This window comes from Triturus cristatus, chromosome 5_2 (genome assembly GCF_964204655.1).
Source record: "Triturus cristatus chromosome 5_2, aTriCri1.1, whole genome shotgun sequence".
NCBI classification, from domain to species: Eukaryota; Metazoa; Chordata; class Amphibia; order Caudata; family Salamandridae; genus Triturus; species Triturus cristatus.
Genome location: NC_140588.1, coordinates 405,849,618 through 405,874,667, shown reverse-complemented (window position 1 = coordinate 405,874,667; position 25,050 = coordinate 405,849,618). Strand labels below are relative to the sequence as shown.

Genomic DNA, 25,050 nt, shown 5'->3' with positions numbered 1-25,050 from the left:
TGTTTCTGGTTAGTACAATACTACCTATCATGAGGAGATAAGGTTGTTTCTTAATATTATTATTTTAAATACTATCTGCAGCCACGAGCAGTGAATTAGGTTTCACTATAGTGAGCCTTATTGAGAGAACCACTATGAAAAATGGTGTTTGATTTTTAGACTTGCCGAGTACGCTAGTCAAAGTGACCATGTAGCATCAGAAGCAACCTGCTTTAGACATCTGTCTTAAAAAGTATTTTAATATACTTAAAGGAAGTTAAAGTGATGACGCACGCCCGTTTGAACCCTGCATGAGCCTCAACAGGCTTGATTTTCAGAAAACCACAACACTTGCTAGGCTGACAATGCTACAAAGTGGAAAGTGTTGCAGGTAAACAAGGAGCCTTGTGTTTAGTAATGAAACATGCCATGTGAGCACTGAAAAGGCAAAATTGCGAGACAGCAGAGGGTACCCCTCAATCTCTGAACTCTGGCCTGGTCCAGGAGAAGATTGAACGAGTAGTTAAGGCAGCTCTGTTTGCCAGGGGCCGCCCACTACCCCTAACACTATCCTATTAATGACTGTTCTGTATGATTCCATTGTTGAGGACCTGGATGATGAGGAATTTCTGGGCCAATTAATACAGGGACAGGAGATGACAGGTCCCTCAGCACCACAGATACAATTTAGGCCTTCTGAGTATCCTGAGGAGGAAGATTTTTTCAGCCAATATAAAAAGGGAGAACCTGAAATTATTACTTTGGATTCTGCTTTAAAAGTGATGATGCATGAATGGAAAAAGATTGAGCAGCAGATACGCCGCAGTTTTTTGGGTAACGTTATGCGTTACATAATTTTGTGGAACCATTTCCAATAGTGAAGATGAACTTGCTGTTGGCAGCGCTCTTGTCTCAGTAAGCCATCATCTCGGAAGCCCATCAGATGTAGTTGATAAAAAGGAGGCGGCAGTGGTGAAGAGAGCATATGCGGCCTTGAATTTTTCAATCACAACCAGCACTTACTCTGCATTTACTATTGTCACTTAAGGCCCTTCAGGTGGTAGTTGGTCAAACACAGCAGAGTGCACATTTTTCAGAGACATTATCAACGATGCAACAGCAGTAAGGTTTCTATTCAATATCTTTACATGCTTCAGGAGTAGCTTCAGAAGCTTCCACAGCTGCTAGGAGACATCTTGAATTGAGATCATGGAAGGCAGACACGTCAAGGGGGCGTGGCTACGCAAGTAATGGAGTCGGGCGTGCTCAGTTAGAGCTCCGTCCCTGACTCCCTCTTCCCCGCCACAAAACATCCGCAACAGAGGGTACCTGGATTCAATGACCGGCTCCGCTGATCCCTGAGCTGCCCTGGACCAAATATCCCAGCGGATGCGGGGAAGAGATGCCGGAGCCAACTTGAGCCGTGAGGCGAAAGCACGAGAACCTCGGAGAGGTCTTCATGCAATGCCGCGGCTGCACCTCTGCTGGTGAACCGCACTACTCAGCAGGAAGACGTCGTGCTCCGGTCCTAGGCTCCCGCGAGCAGCAGCGGTGATTAGCTGGAGGTCGGAAGGAGCCTCATCACAGTAATTATACTGGTGCTTATAAGGCAGCCAGGACTCAGCGCTAGGACCGTGTTTAGCAACCAGACCTGCGTTTAATAAGGCCCATGGAAATGCAGGTACTGGGCAAATGGCTACGTGGGCTCTGGAGTGTGTGGGCAAGGGAGACCAGCCATACCAGGCAAGCTCCCATCTGGGATGCGGCGCCGCAGTAACTACATGGGAACCAATGACTTACCCACCCACTGTTGTGCGCAGTAGATGCAGTCCCCAGCCTGAGGCCCAGCAGTGATTTTATCAGTGATATTTGGATCCCGGAGTCGCGCAGCTTCTCCGTGGCAATGGCTGAGTGAACATTCTGGTGCCTGGTGCATGATAGCTGAAGAGCCAGGTGCAGACTAGATGCTTTGCAGGGGGTCCCTGTGTAGGCCGCATTCAGGTGGCTACACACACTTGAGGCCCAGGACTAGTAGGCAGGGGTCCTACAAACGCAGGATTGGGCACAAATACACACCACAAGACACAGACTGACCTACACCTCTCCCTCTCCTCCTCCTTATATTACCTGTGGCCACTGGAGCGGTGATCTTTTCCTGCACATCTTTTATCTATGCACTGGTCGGGCCTCAACCAACCATCTCATCTCGAGTCGGTGTGTGTTCGATGCAGCACTTGTAGAGAAAACCTGAAACGTGCGGTCCGTCAGGAAGGAGGACAGCCAGGACATAGTACTAGGTGGAGCAGCCTTTCGATAAGGCGGGCATGAGACAGTATCAAAAGTCGAACTGCGGTCTAATAGGATGAGGGCGGCTGTGCCGCCCATGTCCAGTACCCGACAGGGACTCCCTCTCGACCCTATGTCACGGAAAGGCAGAACACAAACCGGTGCTGGGGGCCCACCGACCCAGCCCCCTCTGACTCAAGCCCACTCAGACAAAATGCCTGGACAAGAGCCCTCGTACCCGACCTCTAGCAAGCTAGATGGTGTCTTGGCTGCTGTGAAAAGCTCAGTGAAACTATGGCTCAGACCCATAATTCTTTGGAAAGCAAGATAGATAAGGTAGCTATTGACTTGAATCTTCTACATGCGAACCACCGTATGCTCTCAGACAGGACATCCGATGTGGAGGCCTCCATGTCAGAGATTTCCCCACAGGTAACATCGGAGGAGAAACACAAAGGATCTGGTTGCCCAGGTGGAGTTCTTGGAAAGAAGAACCGAAGATGCCGAAGGACGATCAAGGTGCAACAATGTGCGCGTGGTGGGCCTGCCAGAGAACGTGGAAGGTAGAGATGCAGTAGCCCATGCTGAATCATGGCTACGCAGCTTGCTCCCGGATGGGACACTCTCCTCTCATTTCGTTGTAGAACGAGCACATAGAGTGCTGGCGAGGCCTCCGCCCACGGGGTCGAAGCCTATGCCACTCCTGATACGTCTGCTGATTTATAGAGACAGACGCCATTCTTCAAGAGACCAGGAAGCTATAGGGCATACAGGTGGACAATCACAAAATCATGTTTTTCCCTGATTTCACAATGCTGGTGCAGAGGCAGAGATTCTCTTTCATGGCTGTAAAGAGGCAGCTCCGGCAGCAAAAACTTAAATATTCCCTATTGTTCCCTGCCCACCTCAGAGTGGTAGCAAGTGGCAAAACTCACTACTTCAACACTTCGGAGGCAGCGGGGGACTGGCTGGATGCGCAAGGCCCCGGGAGAGACGCTTCACCAATGGGAGCGAGTGGCATGAGCATGGATGGCCAATCTGGACGTCGTAGAAGAGGGAATAGGCGGCCAAAGAATCAAGCTACTCAAAACCTCGGCCATTAACCGGGAGCAGATGTTACAGGACCAGAGCAATGCCCTTCAGGCAGCAGCAGAAATCGGAGGGGCTCATGGAGAAATGTCATCGGTGTCTAGTCTGCAGGGACAAGAAAACGAGGAAGAATGATCAGATGAAGCCCTGAATTCAAAGGGATCGGATGAACTACCGTGGTCACTCCACAGACTGCAGACGACTGCCTTGCATGCGTGGTAGAATCCTGAATAAGTATAGTTTGGATTATATCGCTGCTTACGCACGTATAACTAGTCCATACAGTTAAAGTATTACAGGGATAAGTAGCTGTGATGTGCATGCATGCTGGTATAGTAATTGGTTTTTGAGGAGGAGGGAGAGCCAGTGTAAGGTGGGATTTAAGCTATAGGGTATGTGACCTTCCCTGTCGAACTGGACAATGTAGATTGTTGTTGGATCTTGTTTCCTGTTTTCTTAATTGGGGGAAGAGAGGACCCACGGAGGAAAAGCATATTTTCTACTGTATACACACTTCACTTGCAAGGAAACCCCGCTTGTCATTGACAGAATGTCGTTTTCATTGTTTGTTTGGACGACTGCATGTTGTATTCTCGCCCTTTTAGTATTGACAACTTTAGTTCATAGTAGTTTAACCATTAGGCATGTGTTGGGTCGATGCATACTGAGAAACAAATACACACTTATCGCGCAACAATCTTTACTTCAGCTAAGAGATATACAAACTCATAAAGTAATTAGGTCATTCATGTCGCATGCTACCCCTAACGATATGCTACCATGGCGCCGATCACAATATGCACATGGAATGTGAGAGGCATTCATAATCCGCCCCGTAGATACCTCATTTACTCATATCTGAAAAGACATGATGTACAGATTGCCCTTCTACAAGAGAAACATATGCCGGGGACTGAAGTGAAGCAATTGCAAAGAAGATGGAGAGGTCAGTTACACACCACGGGCTACTCGGCATACGCCAGGGGAGTTTTAAATTGGGTTAAACCAGGCACACCATTTCACATAGAAGTTTCCATTATTGACCCGGAAGGTCGTTATGTCATAGTGAGGGGGAAGCTAGATGGGCAACTGATAGTCATCGCATCTATATATGCACTCAACACTGATCAGGCTACATTTCTGGAGGAATTGTCGAGTAAACTGTCTAATTGGCATGGGATCCGGTGTTGGTAGGAGGATATTATAATAGTGTAATCAATGTTTCCTTGATCGCTCCTTTCCTCCTCTCCCCGGGTCGCCCACACATACTGCCATGAAAGCGCTAACTAGCTGGGCCGAAAAGTGGCATTTTACAGATGTATGGAGACATAGAAATCCCCAGGATAGGGTTTACTCGTATTACTCTGGGGCACACAGATTACACGTTCGCCTTGGCCACATAATGGTGTCCAATAATCTTTTAAAAGCCATTGACAATCCACAATACCTAGGGAGAACACACTCAGATCATAACCCACACACATTACAGCTAGATTGGACCCACAGTGTGCCACCGATCCCGGGGTGGCGCCTACAAACAGACACACTACTAGACGCAGCATTCTGGGAGTCGCTGGGAACAGCGGCTGCACAATATTTTGAAGACAACCCAGACACAGCCTCGTCACCACTGATAAGAGTGGGATGCTTTTAAGGTGGTTACCAGATGACACTGTCTAGGCACACAGGCTGGCCTGCGCAGACAGTTGGAGATAGACCTCACTGCGGTGGAGAAAAAACTAAGATCCCTCGAAAGTGAAGAGCTCACAAGAGAGGTTGATTAGTAACAAGACGGAACATGCCCGCCTCAAAGAGAGGCTTCGCTGCCTTAATTATGCGGCGCACTCATCATCTGGGTGACAAGACTGGTAGGCTTTTAGCCTGGCTGATTCGTCAAGAGGATGTTATATTGCCCATTACATCCCTACAATCGCCATTAGGAGAGAGGGTTTATTCACAACAAGGTATACATCAGGAATTCACAACACATTATACTGCACTGTTTAAGTCCCGGATTAAAGCTACTAGTGCAGATATTTGAAATTACCTAGTAAATATTACCCTACCACAGGTCACGCCTGAGCATCAGCATGAGCTGAATGACCCTATAATATTGGAGGAAATTAGGGCAAGCATCCGTGCACTGGCTAATGGAAAAACTCTGGGCCCGGACGGAGTTTTAGAAGGCTTATGCAGAGGTGCTGGCACCCCAACTAGAGAAGGTGTATGAAACTGCCATAGGAGACTCTACCCTCTCTGCTACGCAAAATGAAGCATTGCTGATTTCTCTTCCTAAGCCCGGCAGAGACCCAGAAATGCTGGGTTCGTACAGACCACTGGCGCTGCTTAATACCGAGTACAAGGTACCAGGATCCATAATAGCTGCACGCCTGGTCCCACTAGTGCAGACTTTAGTGCATACGGACCAGAACGGATTTGTTTCCACTAGAAGCACAGCGCTTAATATACCAAGGCTTTCTATGGTACAACGTTACGCCACAGATATCTGGTTTTAGATTTGGAAAAGGCATTTGACTCTCGGGAGTGGCGATATCTTTGAGGTATTGCGTAGATACGGGCTAGACGACAGTTGCTGTATAAACGTCCCACTGTTGGGAGTTTGGACGGGTCGGCTTATATCGAAAAGTATACGCGTGCATAGGGGCACCAGACAAGGCTGCCCCCTGTCCCCGCTTCTGTTGTCTCTTGTCATGGAGCCGTTGAACGCACGACTCCGCGGGGGGGGGGGGGGGGGGAGGCGGGGGTAGAGTGCGGCATCCAACTGGGAGACGGCTTACATACTGATTCATTATATGCCGATGATCTACGACTGTACCTAAGGGACCTACATAACATCCCTGTTACAATAGCAGACACACTTCAGGAATTTGAAACCGTGTCGGGTCTCAGGGTGAATTGGGCAAAATCGGGCCTGTATCCATGACACGGCCGAATTACACGTTCACATGAACAACTCCTCTCTCAGATGGTATTCAAATACATTTCGATATTTAGGTATCGTTATATATAGGAATGCCATGGATGTATTAGTAGGCAACCTGCATTAGAGCTTAAATTCAATTCTGGAATTCACTCCCTTTGAATGTGATGGGCAGAATTACACTGACTAAAATGATAATATTACCGAAATTATTGTACTATTTTTCGAACCTCCCAGTCTATGTCCCGACCAAAATCTTTCGGGAACTTGAGCAACAAACCAAAGATCTTATTTGGAACAAGGGCCGGTCTCGCATTGCACTGTAGAAATGATATGCCCACACAAGTAGAGGAGGACTGGCAGTTCCTCATATGGAATTGTATTATTTGACAGTGTAATTACAATGGGTTACGAGATGGTTCGCAGGGAAGGGTTTAGAAGACACAGCCACTGAACAAACACAATGGTCTCAATCCTAATATACCACTTTTTCCATCCCATTACTCGATCAAAGTGCCCGTTACAGATGTATGTGGCCTTGGCACTTCAGTGCTACAAGAGGAGCCTGTATCTCACAAAGAATACAGCCCCCTACGCCCCGTCAATACCACTTTCAGGAACACCTTGGGGTGCACTGAACACCTCTAACGGAACACTCGTACATTGGTAAGAAGAAGGATTAAGTACATTGGGCGATCTTTATGCAGAAGGTGCCCTGATACCATTTGAGAATTTAGTAAATGTTTATGACTTACCTACCGGTCAATTTCTATTACATAATTCAATTACAAGATCGCTCTCCACGGCATGGGGCGATATCACTACTGAATTTGAGAAATCTCCTACTGCAATATTTGCATGTTATGGGCAATGGAACACATATAGTGCACTGGCTGGTTGAAGCGTTACTCACCCACGTAATGAAACCCATAACAGCCCTCCGATTACGATGGGAAGTGGACAAGGGAAAACAATGGACAGACCGCGAATGGGACACACTGCTAGCAAACCCCAATACTTTTTCAAGAAACGCCAAGTTTAAACTAATTCAGACGCATACAACTCAAAGGGCATACCTTTCCCCGGACAAATTAAACAAAAACTTTCATACCAACACTCAAGATCAAAGGCAAACAGGGTTTATTTGAGATTTACCGACCTAGGATTGATAGTCGCAAAGAGGTTAATAACCAAGAGATGGAAGCACACTGATCCCCCAGCTGTTAATAGTTGGAGAAAATCACTCCTAGTGTGGGCGCAAGCTGAAAGTACATCACTACACAGGGAGGAAATAGCTAAGCAACGCAAATACTCTATTGCACAGTATTGGGACACTATACTGTTAGATTTAACACAAATGGATAGGGAGAAAGGGGGAGACTTTTTGCCGGTAGCAGATGTGCGAGGCGAGGCTGCAAGCCCACAGGCACACACTGATATGGGTTCAGGATGAGGCCCTAGACTACCTAGGGGAAAAGGGCCATAGACATAACATGTCAAAGGTACTAGTGGGAGGGCACAGACATAGCCCGGGACAGATCCGTGAGACCTAAGATGACGGAAGAAGTATGGATACACTATGCTTGAAAAGTATGCTCTCTACACACAGCAATCCAAGAGAGACAAGTAAACAATGGTTTTGTTAGTTTATTATATTATAAAAGTATATTAATGTTTTGCATCCTCCTCTTGAATTGACGGTATGCTTAGGCGCGGATGTTTACGTATAATATCAGATGGAGGAACAGAATAGATATCCGAATCAGTAGATATGTTTCGACAATGAAAATGACTCTCTCCTTTCTTATTTCCATTTTGTCATAAATAATGTACTCTATTAACGTTCATTACAAATACACTTGCTGTTATACTGTAACTCAGCAAAATTTGAAAAGGCAAATAAAGATATTTAATTTTAAAAAAATGGAATCGTGAAATACAGCACCAAAAAAAACTGAAGGCTGACACGCCCCAAAAAACTGTGCTAATGTATTACCATTCTCTGGTTCGAGAGTGTTGGGGCATCAACCGGAATAGATGGTGAAGCATTCTGCCATGGGAAGAAAGCTCTTTACTCTAGTCCATGCTGCCCCTAAAAGAAGATGTTTTGAACAGACAAGAGCATTAGGCCTTCCAATTCAAGAGGACGAAATCCCTTTTAGAGCCACGGGGTACTTTGTCAAGTAACTTGCTGTTTCAATCAGTTCTCAACTAGCCAATACACTGAAGTCATCAAATGTATAACTAGCTGTGCAGCTAAGTAACAAATCAGATGTGAGGCTGATTCAAATTCTTTTCAAAGACTCTGCAAATCAATATTCCAGAAGATTGGGAGGTAGAAGTTCTACAAAGGCACAATTTGGTGGTGTTCTCCTCTTTCACCTTGCCTCAGCCAAGAGGTTGCATGAAACTTCAAGCTCACTCTGGAGGAATTTTAGTTTTTATATATCTGGATGACTGGTTGAGTGAATCTTCCTCTTTCTTTAAAGGTTTGGAAGAGTACCAGTCTATTCACAAAGTTCTCCAAGATTAAGGATTTCTAGTTCAACAACTTCCTAGGGAAAGTATTTCTGGTAGATCACTGGAATGTGAATCTGCAGAATCATCTGAGAGACCGATTAGCCAAGCCAAATGCTGCTGCAAGGGAGTGGGTAGCACAAGGGAACATGGCCTCATGTGTGTTAACTGTATCTAGGTCTCGGGTACACATTTATCCTTACGTTCGTCATCTATATCAGTTCGGACCCAGCTTTCACAACATCTCTTGTGCTGGCTTCAGTTGCAATCACTGGACAAGGATTCTCTCTTTCTTCCAAATCCAAGGGAAATGACAACAGATGACAGTAGAGTGCAATGGGTAGCAACTTTCAATAAAAAAGTAGTCCAGGGCAGATGGGATCAACTAGATCAATTGATGCCATGCATCTGTAAGGAGTTGAGAGTGTTTCACTTGGCACTACCCACCTGCGGTCCAGCATTAAAACACCACTCAGCCTTGATTCAAATAGACAATTAGATTGCCAAAGCATAGCTTAATCATCGTGGAGGAACTGGGTCTTCGTCTCTACCTTTTTTAGCTCACAAATGCTTTATTTATTCAGAAACCAAGCTACTCAATCTCAGTGCAGTATACTTCTGTGCAGGGAGAATGGGTCAGTCTACCTGTCTCTCCATCCTACTGAGTTCCATCAGATTACCTACAGATTTAGTTTCCCTTGGTTGCGCCTTGTTTGCAACCAGAGAGAATGCTCTTCTCCCTCAGTTTTGCTGTTTTGTTCAAATTGCACAGGATTGGGCGATAAAAGCATTTTAAACGATTTTAATGATTCCCCTCATTCCGAGAGTACTTAAATAAAGCATTGGCATAGCCAATAGGTCTCACCTTTGGGACCTTATAAGTGTTTACCCATGCAACAGTTGATGTTGTTGCACCGAGGATATTGTACTGCATAACTAAATACTTATAAGGTTCCAAAGGCGAGACCTATTGGCTATGCCAATGCTTGTTGTTTCTAGGTGCGCCATGTTATTACTGTTACACTGCAGAGGAAACTCGCCCTTAAAGTTATGTACATTTAGCTAATTCCCTCTATTTTTACTGCTTTGAGTTAACAGCCTTTTTTCAAAAAAAACTTTTTATAGAGTTTTATATACCACCAACTTGACCCGAATCGTGTATCAGAGCGCCTTACATAGCACCAGTTGCGTTACATTAGGACACATTCATTTTTGTTAGGCACGGGGAGATTAAGTGATTTGCCCAGAATCACAGGATGTTCAGCGTCATTGCAGAGACTCGGACCCAGTTCCCCAGATTCGAGGTCGAGCGCCCTAGCCTTTAAGCCAACTCCTCTCCCCTTCCATAGGTGCTGGAGGAAGAGGTGCGGAGGTGCTGCAGCACCCCAAAAAACACTGCATTGGTGTTCAAAAGATGAATGCTCAACAAACCTGCCTTTAAATGTTTTTCTTTATCTTGCCGCGTTTTGCTGTGTGTTCAAAAAGGAGGTCAAATGTCAGGCTATCAAATTGTTGCTTATTCATTTTATGTGGAGATTGGTGTTTACTTTTCACCCTCTGACTACAAAGAGAGGATTTTGTAAATAGTTCTGTATGCGGTTATCTTGCTGGAGTGCAGGGAGTGCGACGTGAAAGGCGGTGGGATGTTTTGTTTCTAACGCCACAACCATTAAAAACATGTAAATGGACTGTACAAATATTTGACAATATATCTGCAGTTAGAAAACCCAAATGAAGCATTTTTTGTAATTTTGAAGTGTGATGGGACTTTTTTATTATACAATTAAAACAAATCGAGGCACTTTAGTTAAGTGATGTGCAAGCAAGTATTATTCACTGAAACCAGATTTCCACACATTACAGTTTATCATTAAAACTGTAGATAGACTTGGTAAACTGTATTTCTGCAAATGTAGTGGCCATTGCAGTGAACATGTGCTCTCTGTAAATGACAGTGCACTACCAGAATTTATTTGTGACCCTGTGCTCCAAAGTGCACCCCAGCTACTTACCACATCCTTATTGCTTGCCTCCTTAATGGGTGTGGCACATTTGCTACCCTTGTTCCTTGTGTGATGCTTGGATTTTTACAATCCCTAGGACTCCGGCGATGTAACGTCGATGGCAGCACCCCCACTCGGAACACTGCTCCTGCACCAGGGCAGCCCTCTCTCTCCCAAGGCATTATCTTCTTAAATGTGAACATACAGTTTGCCAGAGCAGAGTGCAGTGTGTATGCCAGGCAATACACATTGCAGAAATACATTTTTCAAATAGCAGGTACCTGACAGTGTAACAACAAAAACAAAAAAACTCTACATACCAAACACTAGCCAGTCTCAACACCTGTACAACCGAGATTGTACACAAAAGCCACCTTTTAACCGCACCCTGCCTACTGACACAATCGGAAACGCACTCCAGTCTGTGACGCGTCTCAAGACCATGGATGAAAATATCAGAACTCTGATAGCGCTTCAAGGCCATTGTATTGGCAGTAACGAGCTACACAGATCCTGTAGCATAAGGGGGTGGCCGGGAGTTCCTAGAGTGTTGAGAGCTCTCAGTGCGGCCCTGCAGCCACACACTGGATCATTTCAGAAGGGTGACGCCTCATGTGGCGCTATACAGACCTCTGTGAAAGGGCGCTTACCTTGGGAGTGACTGGAAATAGTGTGCAGACAATATTTTGCCTCTCCTGAAAAATAAAAAAACATATTGCCAGCCCCATTCGAGTAAAACAAGCAAGAGCCGAAATAGAGAGAACTGCTCATTATCAAGCCATGCAGCAACACGAAAAGGGATTGTCTGCCTCGCTACCTTCTGTCTGTGATCTAGGACTGCATCTTCCTTATGTCAATGCCCCCACAGCACAACCAACTAGCCAAATAAAAGAAAGTGCATCGCAATACTAAACAAGCAGTCTTCACTGTTCACTTTTGAAGCACTCGCACTCGTGGCGGCATCCACCTTGCGGGAGCGAGCAACGGCCATATGTTTGTAATTAACGTGGCCGCACCGCTGCTCGCTCCCGCAAGATGGATGCCGCCACAAGCATGAGTACAGTGCTTGAAAAGTAAAGACCGATGGATAAAGGCCCTCCTAGAGCAGCGCATGTACACTGCGTAAGCGAGATCTAAAAAAACAAGCATGCAGGATAGCCAAGTGGAGATGCTACAGATGGTACCCTGTTGGCCTTAACATCCTTGGTTCTCTCTTATGATTTGACAGTCAGAGTGCACTGGTAAATCCTGATCAATCCATCTCCCCTCAGAATTTGGAATCTTCTCAGATTAGGGATTTGAAACGTGAAAGGTTAACCTTATAATCTCAAGGTTCATGTTTTCAGCAGTCCGAATGTCCCATCACTCTGAAAGCGTATAACAGAAATTGGAGATTTTTCTAAATTGTGTTTGCTAAATCACTTTAGAATTCTACACTTAAAGAGGGTTGGAATTGTATTCAATCTGTCTGTATCTACTTTGCAAAATAGATACAATATTGCAATCCAAGCATACAGGGGCTCCAAAGTCCATGTTTCGAATAATTTGGTGACCAGACTGTTAATAAGTGTCTTTCTCAAGAGACCCGTTTTCTGTTCCTCAAATCCCCTTAAGGGCTCCACTGGTTATTTGAACATTTATGGTCAGCAGAGTTAACATATTTGACTTTCAAATAGTTTTTCTCATCCCCATATGTTTTGTGTAAAGGTGCATTACTTTGCACTGAACCTTTTCTTCGTGTTTTTGCAGATAAGAGGAACTTGAGACAAAGTCTCACAGAAATACTGCTTCATACGATGTGTATCTGCCAGGAAGTATTTCTTTATTTCCCATGGTGACCGATTTTCCATTATCACTTTTCAGGACACTTTGCTTGCACAGGGTTTGGGAGTGGCGGGGTGGTAAGGATCTGAGTTACTACGCACATTTTTGGGGTTTGATAACCCCTTTTCTAAACTAGATATAACCCTGTTAAATATTGAGCTTATCATGTGCGATTACTATATCCGGGTCTGGTGGCTCAGTGGACTAAAGCAGCCACCGCAGGGGCCTGTGTTCGACCTCATGGTCACAGGTTTAAATCCCGGCGGGTCAACTCAGCCTTTCATCCATCTCAGGTCGATAAAATGTGTATAACTGAGTTGGGTAACAAACACCTGTTATTCAGCGCCAGGACACCTACACGTAATCGTGCGCTTTACAAATACACCTGTTATGTTATATCAAGCTATTTGTGTTCTGATCCCTTAACCACTACTCGGGGTAAGTCATGACTGCTAATTGTTGACACTTCTGAGAGACATGTTTAAGAAATTAGGTTATGTTATCTAAATAGAATAAAATACTCTGAAGCCCTGAAATACCAATGGTAAATACTGGTATCTACCACACTACCTGCCCAGTAACAACTTATTGACACAAGACCCGAAGAAAAGGAAACTGAAACGATTTGCCTTTTGAAATTATACATGCCAAGGTCAAAAAGGTAGATCATCGTTTAGTCAAACTGAAGTCACCTGATGAGTCCCTCAACAACTACCAACCTATTTCCTTGCTGCGGTTCCTGGCCAAATTATTGGAAAAAGCCGTCAACCAACAACTCTCCTCACATCTAGAAAGGAACATCCTACTCTACTCCTCCCAATCTGGATTCCGCAGCAACTACAGCACGAGACAGCCCTCATAGCTGATACTGACAACATCAGAGTACTACTTGACTGAGTAGAGACACTGATCCTCCTAGACCTCTCTGCAGCCTTCAATGCGGTCTCCCACCACACGCTCATCCCAAGACTTCACAATATAGGCATCCAAGTCTGCTTTCCCCCTTCACCTCCAAATCCACAGAAATCATCTGTGGAGAATCCCAAGGCTACTCGCTCAGCGCCACCCTTTTCAACACTTAAGACACCTCTGGCCAGCACTGTGAAAAAAACACAGACCCAACATCATATCCTATGCAGACGTCACAATGCATCCTCTTCCTCTCCAAAGTCACTGCCAAGACCAACTTCCACAACTGTATTACAGACGTCAACTGGATGAAGGGCAACTGCCTGAAGCTCAACACGGACAGGACAGAGGTACTGATCTTTGGGAGAAATGCTCTCCATGGTACACATTCTGGTGGCACTCAGACCTACCCCTACCCCCACTGCACATGCTAGGTACCAAGGCATCATTTTGGCGGACAAGCCAACCACGATGACTCCTCGTCCTCCTAATTCTTCATCCAGTGCATGCTTTGTTATTCAAATGATATTCAAATGGCTACCCCAAAGCTCAAGATGCACCATCACTGAGGCCCTAATCTCCAGCCCATGGATTGCAGCTAATCTCCTCCTCTGACTACAGACCATACAGAACACTGTAGCCTGACTCGCCCTTGATCTCCCTAGACAAACCCACATCACCCCATACCTCAGAGACCTCCACTGGCTCCCTGTACAGAAAAGATGCCGGTTCAAGCTCCTGACCCACATATGCAAGGCCCTGCACAGCTGCGACCCAGGTACTTGAACCACAGCCTAAACTTCCATCAGTCCACCACACACCTACGCACCGCTTTCCTTTCTCTAACCTTACCCCTGCATTGGATGTAAAAATTGTGTTGGTCGCTCCTTCTCCTACCAAGCAGCGAATACATGGAATGAGCTACCCTTTCATCTCCAGACCTCCCCATCTCTTCCAGAGTTCCCGAAAGTCCCTGAAGACCTGGCTATTCAGCTTATCAACTGGATACTGCCAGCGCCTAAATACCCTGATAGGCGACAAGAAGCGCTCTACAAATCTACTGATTGATTGACTATTGAGAGTGACTGCCTTAACAGCTGACTACTGTAACTGAGCCGGGTTGCAAATGTGAATCCAAAATACAACCCAGTATTAGTGAGATCGGCTGGGGAGGCTGTTGATTGTGCTATGAATCATTGGAGCAATATTGTGTGGGATATTGCAGCTGGCTGTGAAGAACACTGCTCCTTTATGTGGATATGGAGGATAAGCAGTGCGGAATGACCCTGGGACAGTGCTGTGAACTGCTGAGGAGGAATAGTGGTGTTGAGAGGGACATTGGCAAGTAATGAATTGTGTGGGCTGTGGAAGTGGAGTAGCAAATCAGTGGTGTACGCGGCTAAGGTGAGTAGAGTAACTTCCGATTTGGGAGCGATAGATGTCAAAGTACAATTGCAAGGGACCGTCCCATGCTATGCAAGGCTGAATAGAGTTGCACATGTATGTAAGACATTAGACTGAATGGCACAAGCGACTGTTTATGTAGATGACGGATGTTTAACAGGACAGAGGGTGGTGAACGGTGTGAGCAAGTGAGGTTGAATGCTGATGATTACTGATGTGATTGAAGAATGCTTTTGTGGGTAATTTTGACAGTGAATCATTTGGCCGACTGAGGTTTCTGAAAAGCTAGAGTAAATGCTGCAAGCAGGTGAAGGTGAGTGGTTACATTAAAATGGGTAATGGCGGGGTTAATTGAGACAGTGAGCAAGTTATAAGAGCTGCTCTGGGAAGTGTTGTGTGATGGAGTAGTGAAATGACCAAGATGATTGGCTGCCGGCGAGGTATGTAGGTTTTGATTAATTGGTCGATCAAGTGGGCAAGTCAGGTTGCATTTGTGCCATAACATAACCAGAGGTGCAGACTGTAAATACTGTTGTAACAATCTGAAGGTGAGTGAATGGCATGAACAATTGGTACTATGTGTGGGGACCATTGTGCTGTTCTGAATGGATGATCTGTGTTCCAAGCGGTGGAGTGTGTGAAATGTGATGTAGTTGTAAGTTGAACAAATGAATTACATTTATAAAGCTCACTTTTGGCCACAAATACGCATTCTTCCACGAAGAGTGGTCGGGCAACAGGGACTGCGGGTAATGTTAAGTAGAACGAGATTCCTCCTGAAAAGGAGCATGGAGGGGATGTTTTTCAAGGTACACGCCAGGGAGTTTAATTCTTTGGATGCCAAATAAAAGAAAGCACAGCCATCCTTGAATCTGCGTTTCGTGCAGAGAATCTGAAGGATGTTGGCAGTGAAGAAGTGAGTTGGACAGTAAGGGAAAATTATTTTTCTATGATGAAGAGTTATGGATGGCTCTGCGTTGCAAACAGAGAGCTTTGAAGAAGTAGCACTTCCAAACAGTAAGCCTGTGCAGGAGTTTTAGATGAGACGCACTAGTTCACGATGAGGTCGTTTCAGGATCATGTGAGCAGCTGCATTCTGAACTACCTGAAGACAATAAGAGAGCCTGGCAGGCCCAAGTAAAGAGAATTGCCATAGTCTAAAAGGAAGGTTACGAGGGCCTAGATAAATATTTAAATGGGAGAAGAGAGATGAGTGGAAAAATCTTAAGTAAACTCCAGACCATACAGAACACTGCAGCCAGACTCTCCTCGGCATCCATTGTCACGAACACACCACCCAACACCTGCGGAACCTCCACTGGCTCCCTGTTGAGACAAGAGTAACCTTCATGATACTCACCCATGCCTCCACAACACTGGACCCCAATACCCCAACGAGAGAATCTCCTTCCACCTACCCAAGAGAAACCTTTAATCAGCCGACCTCGCCAAAACCCTGTGCATCCGCAGATCCAGAACAGGTGGAAGAGCCTTCTCCTACATTGCGGCCAAGACCTGGAGCGAGGTCCCAATCAACATCAGACGTGCCCCCTCTCTGAACCTCTTCAGGAAGACACTCAAGACCTGGCTCTTTGACTGAATGGAGCTGCTTGCCCTCCCAACCTCCCCGCGCCTTGAGATCCTCCCGGGTGAGTAGCATGCTTTACAAACCACTGTTTGATTGATTGATTCTAATAGTATGTGTAATACAATTTAAAAATAATGACTTGCATGTTCACAGTACTTTCAGTCGCTGGATGACACATTGCTGAACTGTAAATACACATAACTATTGTCCACTGTGCCAAACAGGATTCTTGTCTGCGACTGGTTACACACACAGATATCTGAAGTAATTGTATTAACCAACTGACCTTTCCTAACGTTAAGAGGGCATTTCCGACTGATCAATTTAATTGGCATTTAAGGTCAATTTAAGGTGTGTGCATTATACTGTATATGTAATTACCTAAAGGTGAAAGGACAGCAAAATATTTGCAGAATACTTTGTTCTTTTTAGCCACATGTCTGGGCCCGTCCCCAGACTCGCTGATGCCCAGGGGGGAATCAGCGAGTTTGTGGATCAGCGAGTTTGTGGATCAGCGAGTTTGTGTTTGTTTTCATTTTATTTTTTATCACATGGTCATAATAGTACAGAAGGAAGGCTGGAATAGCGTGGTTAGAGTGTTAACTCAAAGGGCAATGGCATTGCTATCCCTGCTTACAAGGAGAGCTGCACATTATTTAAGATTAGAGAATCCAAGTGACTTCACACGCTTTCCAGAGTTTCCATAAGGTACCATCATGAAAGTTGCATTTGTTTCTCCGGTCTGCTCTGCAAACTCATCATGTTTAGAGCTTGACTTCGGGTGCCCCCACATAAATTAGAGAGAAAACGTACGAATGAGCCAGTGGAACCTGTGTACCACAATAAAATGTCTCCAATCATATCTGTTGCCACACTAGGTCTGTAACAATGGGAACGGTTGGATGCGTTCTGTCTGCTTGCTGTGCGCGATGCTTTACTCAGGGCCGGCTCTAGGGTGGTGCGATCGGTGCCACCGCACCGGTCGCTGACTGGGGGTGGGGGCGAAATTTTTGCACTATTTTAACAGCACCTGCTGCTGTGTTCCTGGCCTCCAGCAATTTTCAAACATCAATTAAAATCTTAATATATCTTCAGTGATTAATCGTCTTCCTGGAAAGAGAGGAGGTTTGTCTAGTGGAAGTCTTGACTCATCCAAAGGTAGCACACTGGGTTAAAACGCCTGCTGCTAAGAACATGTACCTTGCAGATAAAGTGCATGTAATGTAAATAGGTCAGTGGGTTACTGCTTCTGTAAGAGAGCTCCTTTTGTTACTTGTGGTTAGTTAAGTCAAAATCCTAACATAGAGCATTGAGCTATTAACTGTCATCAAACAGCTGGGTGCAAGTATTATGTTAGAGCTATAGGTTTTTTTTCTCAGTCTTTAATTATCCTAACCTTGCCACAATGATTCATTTCAGTAGAAATCAATTCTTGTTATTAAAGAGAACCCCTAACAACGGTGTCACATTTTAACTTTTTACTGAATTTGTACTTTACCAGAATAAGGACTCTTAAACTAAATTGCCTTTCAGTATTGATGAAATGTTACTCCTACACTGCACCTTGTAGTCCTGTCTGATGTAACATTTCCTATTCACTGATTTACACACCTAAGACTGTCTGTGCAATGTGTGTGTGAGATGTAAAGTGCTCTGACACCTTACACTGATATGAGTGGTGCTATAAAAATAAATGAATCCGAGAGACAGTGGTTCTGGAGACTTGAGGGGCTCTGTTAAAGGGCAGTGGTGAGGGAATCCGTGGCAGAGGCGGTCATTGCCAACAAACATTGTCGCACAGGGCGCCACCAGTGTTAAAGCCGGCAACGCCTTTACTAAGGTGAAAGTAACCAAGACGTTAATTGATTTGGCCCAGTGCACCTATACTCCCACCCATCAAATAAAGCTCCACATTCAGCGTCTTAGAGGGGGGAACTGCAACGCTGTACTCTTGCAAATGATTCACCCGACGCAGCCCAACAGGGCTCCTCCCTCCTTCTTAAACCAAGATTGGCTTGCTCCAGCCAACAAGAATGTGGGGACAGTGGGGAATTCCCACCCGCCTCTCTTAAAACAAACTACCGATGCGCCAAGTCTTCTTCTTACCCCTGTGAACGAGCTGAATGCAAAAACAACTCTTACTCTTACTCTTCTCTCTTGCTCCCCAACTTCGCTACAAATTGCCGCCAGCAGCCTCGCCTGGCAAATCAGACACACAGAGAGGCAGCGGGCTGGAAAAAACAGAGAAACAGAAATAGGACTAACAGGTATACTACTGAAATGCTGTACCATGGCGGTCATCTTAGCCTTGCTACTACGCAGCAGTTGTAATAAGAACTAAAACGCTGGAGTACATTTCATAATTTGCCAGCAAAGTCTGCTGTGCTTCCGAACAAAGAAGCTTATGAATTTGTGATCTTTGGTGTGTGAGTACATGAATGAATGAAAGGGTGGCTGAGTGCATGGATAAGTGAATACACGAGTGCTTCCTGGATAGGTTAGTAGATGAATAGAAGAATGCTTGGATCGTGGAACTAAGGGTGAACGCATAGAGTGACTTTTAAGTGCATGAGCAGCTACATGGATGAATAAATTAGATAATGAGAGTTCATGGATTGGACAAATGAGTGAGCAAGAAGCTGAGACAATTCATGCTTATATCATACATAGCTGCCAAGGTTTCAGATTGTATATGTGTGACATTTTCATATTTTCAGTGTTCTAAGGAGTGACATTCAACATGTAAAGTGTGACACTTTCTCGTGAGAAAAATCAAGCAAACGAAGGCCAGAGAATCATTTAAGTATCAAAAATGACACTCATTTTAGCAATCAGAAACCATTATAAGAACTTAAAACTGCTTCAAATCACCCGAAATAGAAGAGCACAGCAGTGATGGCACCGCTGTTATAAGAGAAGCATGTCATTTAAAGATACTCAGCACCGCCTGCTCAGCTGTCCCGGACTCATAGCACTTATCAAGAGGACGGACACCTGTTAAAGTTCTATTGCCAGGGCAGCAACAATTCCTGGGGTCCCGGGCAGGGCCGGACTGACTACCGGGCGTTTTGGAATTCTGCCGAGCAGGGTGCTGATTTAGTTCATGGGGACCTGCGTGTACTTTGCCGCTGACCGCGGCCCCCGCAGGGGGCCACTCGGCGGTCGGCGCCTTAGTGGCCCCGGGGCCCCGGTCACCCCTCCCCACTCCCTCCTTGGGGGGGGCGGGGGCAGGGATCCTGATTGTTGCCCCCCTTCGTGTCGGGGGCCGGAAGTGACGCGCAATGCGCGTCACTTCCGGGCCCAGGTGTGAGGGGAAGGCTACTTAGCCTTCCCCCACCCTCACTGGCGACCTCTTTGTCGCCCACCTCGCCTGACCTTACCTCGTCAGCATCGGTCCGCCGTCCGCACCTCCTCATGCTCCGCAGGCCCCCACGGCTTTGTGTTCGTCGCCTCCACGCTTTCTGGTGAGTCTTGCAGCACCCGCTCCGCCCCGGCCCTGTCCCTGGGCAGTACCAGGTCGACGGGGCCCCTGTGGCGAGGATTGCCACGGGCGGAGGGGAGGCAAGATTAGGGGCCAGGGAGGTTGCGCGTGCGGCAGGGGGTGGGGCGCACGTGTGTGTATTTTCGGTCGGGCATCGGCAGTGCCATCATCTGATTTTCCCGTGCCTGATGTGTAATGTAATTACGGTGCTTTGGAAAGCACTCAAATACCTTCGGGTCGAGTCCGCGCTGTAATGAGTCACTGTGGCAGAATGGTCAAGGCCTGAGACACTTACGTCCAAGGTTACAGGTTCGATTCGTTCTGTTCAGGTCTAGAAGAGAGCTTGTTCATCCCCACCCTTGCACCCCGCGTGCACACTTCTCTATAATAATAAACGGCACAGTCAATCCACAGCGCACCTCTCCACACGTGAGGGCCGTGTGCGATCTTGGTCATATAAACGGCTCTTTTGGTGCTGCGGGAATTGAAATCTTTGTACCAAATAAAGAAGGGGGTCTGGGAGTTATTAGGCAGCAGTTCATAATATAGTGAGATGTCGGTCGGTCGTTTCCTTGTGCTAGTGCCTGCTCCGAGACCCCTGGGCCTGCCCCTCCCACCCACCTTCCCAGCCATGGTTGTGGCAGCCTTGGGTCGTGGCTCGGTGGCCAGTTGGTAAGGCTTCGATCTCGAGTGACGATGTGGCCTTGGGCAGAGCTGCGGTCTGTGGCGCTGGAACTCACCGTTCGAGTCTCGGCTTCGGGGCTGCATGGGGTGATTCTGGGCAAATCACTCAAATGCAACTTGGGGAGGAGATGGGGTCCGTCGGCTGCGCTGCCGACCTTGGTGCAGGCAACCAGGGTTTGAGCGAGGTGGCGTCCACACTCTGGGATCCTTGGCATATCTCTTCATCTCCCCGTACTTGATTGGGTAATGTAATTACGGTGCCCATGTCCAGCGCTCCAATCCTTCGGGTCGAGTCGCGCTAGTTAATAGATGTAAAAAAAAAAAAAACAATGCTTCTGTCTGACCCGAGGAATGTCTTCCCCCCCCCCCAAAGGCTTCAAGATTGCATATGACCTTTGTGCGCACTCAGTTTTCTCGAAGCTCACGGGTTCGGACCCCGTCCGAGCCTCTATGTTGGCTTTGGGACGCGGCAAGTGGGATTCTGGCGCTTCTCTCGCGCTTTGCGAGTAAGGGAGAAGAGTTGGCTTAACGGATAGGGCGCTCTAGCACAGACCTGGGGACCGGGGTTCGAGTTCGGTTTTGACGTTGATCCTCCTGTGATTCTGGACAAATCACAATCTCCCCGTGCCCAACATAATATGGAAGTTGCGTCCCCATGCAACGTAGCTGGTGCTATGTCAAGCGCCCTGATACCTGATTGGATCCCGGCAAGTTAGTGCTTTACACAACTGCACTATTACAGATATAACAAATGCAAGTTTTCGGCTACCCTACATGCTTTCCTAAGTTAGAATAAACTTTCATTGCGTCAGTGTCCGGGCAATTCACCCCTCCAGTAAACGGTATCTAAAAATTTAAGTTACCACGAGCCTGCTGGCTAGTGGCAGTGATGCGACAGCTGCTTAACACTTGGTTTGTTTTACAGAATCGGGAACAGGCAACAGCAGACCATAAAGGGGGTCGCAGTTGAGTGACAGCGGGGTCGATATTTTCTAACGCGCACCAGTGTCTGGTGTGTGCCCCCTGGAGGTCGACACTCGGAGGCCTCCCTTCTCTTAACGTTTCTCTTAACGGTTGAGGCCTGTGCCTCAATATGTATGTAAATACGGTGCTACGGGATATATGCATAAAGAGCGAAACGTATACAAGGACCGAGGCTCAGGTCCTCAATCTCAATCTGGTTGGTGTTTCGAGTCTCGGGACCGCATTCTGTGATTCGGGGCACATCACTTAATCTTAATCCCCACATTAAATAGGGTAAGTGGCTACTGAGCTCCCCGTGCCGGGCGTAATACTAATACGGGCTCATGTAAACGCGCCCGAGGTCGGTTGCTTAATCTTTCTGTGCCCTGAAAGGGGTTTTAGAACTAACTTTCAGCCGTGCAAACACTTTCCTGCGACATAAAACAACATGTCACAGGATGCAAGGTGTTAGCGGCTTAAAAAGAATGACGCGCATAGTGCATAGCGACGGCAACCGGCCACTCGGCGGGGTGAAACATGTGACGGGGTGAATCGGTGTAGTTGGCCTACGGGCTCAGGCGGTCTTTATAGAATGGGGGGACCCGGTTGCAAGCCTCGGCAATGGCGCTGTACAACCCAGTGATCATGGGCAAATCACTTAATCTCCCTGTGCCGGATATAAAAGGAATGGTGTCCGCAACTGTGCTCCGCCTCGCTATGATACCCGATGTTCCTCCAAGCGCCTGAGCCCACCCCCACTCACTGCCTTATAAGATCTCATCTCACGTGGCGATAAAAGATGTAGTTAATAAATAGTGATTATTTGGCATATATCCTTTGTAAAGACCTAACTAAAACGTCAAACCTGGTAGCTAGAGGGCGTAGTGTTCAAACACTAGTACCATCAAACATATAAGGCGCTGAAAGGGCTGTGCAAAGGGGGTGACCAAGGATTGCCTGCATAGAAGGTGACATCGCTGTAATCTTTCTTGTCAACTCGGAACCCAATACACTTTAAATCTGCATCTGCACATGCATAATATTCAACTTTTTATGATGTGATGGTTGGACGCTAAGATGTACATTTTTGGGTCGTGGGTGAAATCAACAGTCTCTACTTTGTGATTTAATGCAGACTGTTGACGAGTCAGCCTGCAAAGGGACTAGTAGAAGTAGTAGTTATAGTTTATTCGATCATTTTTTGACCATTCCATAAAAGCAAATGAATCAGGGTGGTCCGCATGGGGGCCATGCCCATCCTTTTATGCCCATCTGCATTCGTGGTGCGCCCCATCCTTGGTGATTTCGGCCAGTATGACACCCCCTGCTCCGGAATGGGCGGTGCTAGTGCCCGGCGCTTTAGGGTTTTCGCGCACAGTACAGGTTTGAAGGAATTTCGGTATTCCACGCGGCTGGGGCGAGCGGGGGCAAGGGGTAGGCGTTGTAACCTGTGAGTTGGCTGTTGGTTTAGGGTAACCAGTCCGGCCCGCGGGGTTGCGTCCGCATTCGGCCATTACTATACCCCCCGCACCTCACTGGATAATCGGGTGCGGTGCTCGTGTTATCTGTTACACTCGATCACGTAGTATTGTATTTTGAATTAAGCGCCCAGTGCCTGGATGTGTAACGTAAATAGGGCACCCATGTAAAGCGCTCCAATACCTTCAGGTCGATCTCGCGCTATATAAATATTCAACATGTAATTGCGGGCTGCCTATATAGGCAGATCCATGATACCAGTACATGCATGGCTCGCAAGATTTTGCTCCATATACTCGAGCACGTAGGAGACTAGCGTGGGTTCACGGCCCCAAAACACCAGCACTGCACGGCTGGGAGCTGCCTGGGTCCCCGCTGATCGCGGGAGGTGCAACACATGTGGCGCTCCCTGGTTAAGGTTATCGCCCCCCCTCCCGTCGGCTACGCTGCCGTTGAGGGTGGGGGGGCATGCAGTGGGCTGCGTGCGGCAGGCGCAATGGACCTGGCACGGGGATCGTTTAGTATGATACGAATCTTGTAAGCTCCCCGTGCTTGAATGTGTAATGTAAATAGGGTGCTCAGGTAAGGCGCTCCAACACCTTCAGCTTGCGCTATATAATTATGCAACATGTATTGCTGGCTTCCTATAAGGCAGATAAATAATACAAGTGCATGCAATTTTCACATACGCGATTACTGGCATTAATAAACCCCCCCGCACCTCAATGGAGAATCTGGTGCGGGACTCGCGCGGTTCGGTCGGGGAGCGGGTAATATGGTATGAATGTCGTAAACACCCCCTGCCTGAAGAGGTAATATAAATACGGTGCTCATGTTAAAGTGCTCCAATGCCTTCCGGTCAAGTTCGCGCGATATAACTATTCATCATGTAATTGCAGGCTTCCTATAAGGCGGACACATGATACCAAGACATGCACTGTCCACATCACGCGATTACGGGTATTACTAATCCCCCCCGCTCCTCAAGGGTTAATCTGGTGCGGTGCTCGTGTGGCCGGGCACGGCGATCGTGTTATATGGTACGAATCCCCTATTCTCCCCGTGTCGGCTTGTGTAAGTACGGTGCTCATATACAGCGCTTCAATGCCTTTGGCGTCGAGTTTGCGCGACACAAATATGCAACATGTATGTGCTGGCTTCCTATAAGGCAGATACTTGATACAAGTGCAGGCATTGTTCACAAAATTTGCACCAATACCTTTCGGTCGAGCGCGCGCTAGATAAATAGGCAACATGTGGTGGCTGGCTTCCTATGATGCAGACACATGATACAGGTACATGTATTACTCACAAGAAGTTGCTCGTGCCCACATTCGCGCGCATTAGGCGATGCCGGGCATTACGACTCCTCCTGCACCGGAACGGGTTATTTGGTCGGTGCTTGTGTCCGGCGCTCTAATTATTTGGTGCGCAGTACGGTTTGAGCTAATCACTAATCGACCGTGCCCGAATAAGGTATGTAAATACGGGGCTCATGTTCTGCACTCCCAACACCTTCGGGCGGGTCACGCGGTGACTCTGGCCAGATAATTATTATCCACGTGCCTGATGATGTATGTATATACGGTGCTCATGAACGGCGCGCCATTACCTTCGGGTCGATTTCGCGCGACATATAAGGGCTAATTACAGTAAGGGTCGCGCAGTCCGATCCTGACCACACGTGACCACGTGTCGCTCGTCTCCAACCTTTTGCTGAAAGGGGGCTTGGGTCGCTTGTCATTGTTGTTGTCTCGTTACCCACCCCCATTGCTTACGGCCTCGCCCTCCCAGGTGCATCAGTCCTTGGGCAGGGCGGACCAGTGTGGGGATAGTCCTAACGTAGAACTGTCATTGCCATGTTAGTAACAGTTAAACACGGGTCGCTGCCGACAGTCTAAAA

At 47.0% G+C, this 25,050-nt stretch overlaps 1 protein-coding gene across 4 annotated transcripts in view; it reads right to left on the bottom strand.

The window, feature by feature from the left end:
- The window catches only part of FIGNL1 (fidgetin like 1), a 28,919-nt gene extending 10,134 nt beyond the window's left edge, over positions 1-18,785 (bottom strand). Inside the window, exon 1 of one of the 4 annotated variants that reach the window (XM_085607297.1) lies at positions 18,689-18,785. Coding sequence is in view for 1 of the 4 variants with exons in the window: in XM_085607294.1 (XP_085463420.1) it covers positions 8,292-8,344 (53 nt within the window). In the remaining 3 variants the exon portion in view is untranslated. Of the gene's footprint in view, positions 1-8,291; positions 8,362-18,646 lie in introns of those variants that run through there. The other 3 variants (XM_085607296.1, XM_085607295.1, XM_085607294.1) reach the window with 3 other exon arrangements.
- Positions 18,786-25,050: the final 6,265 nt, after the last annotated feature.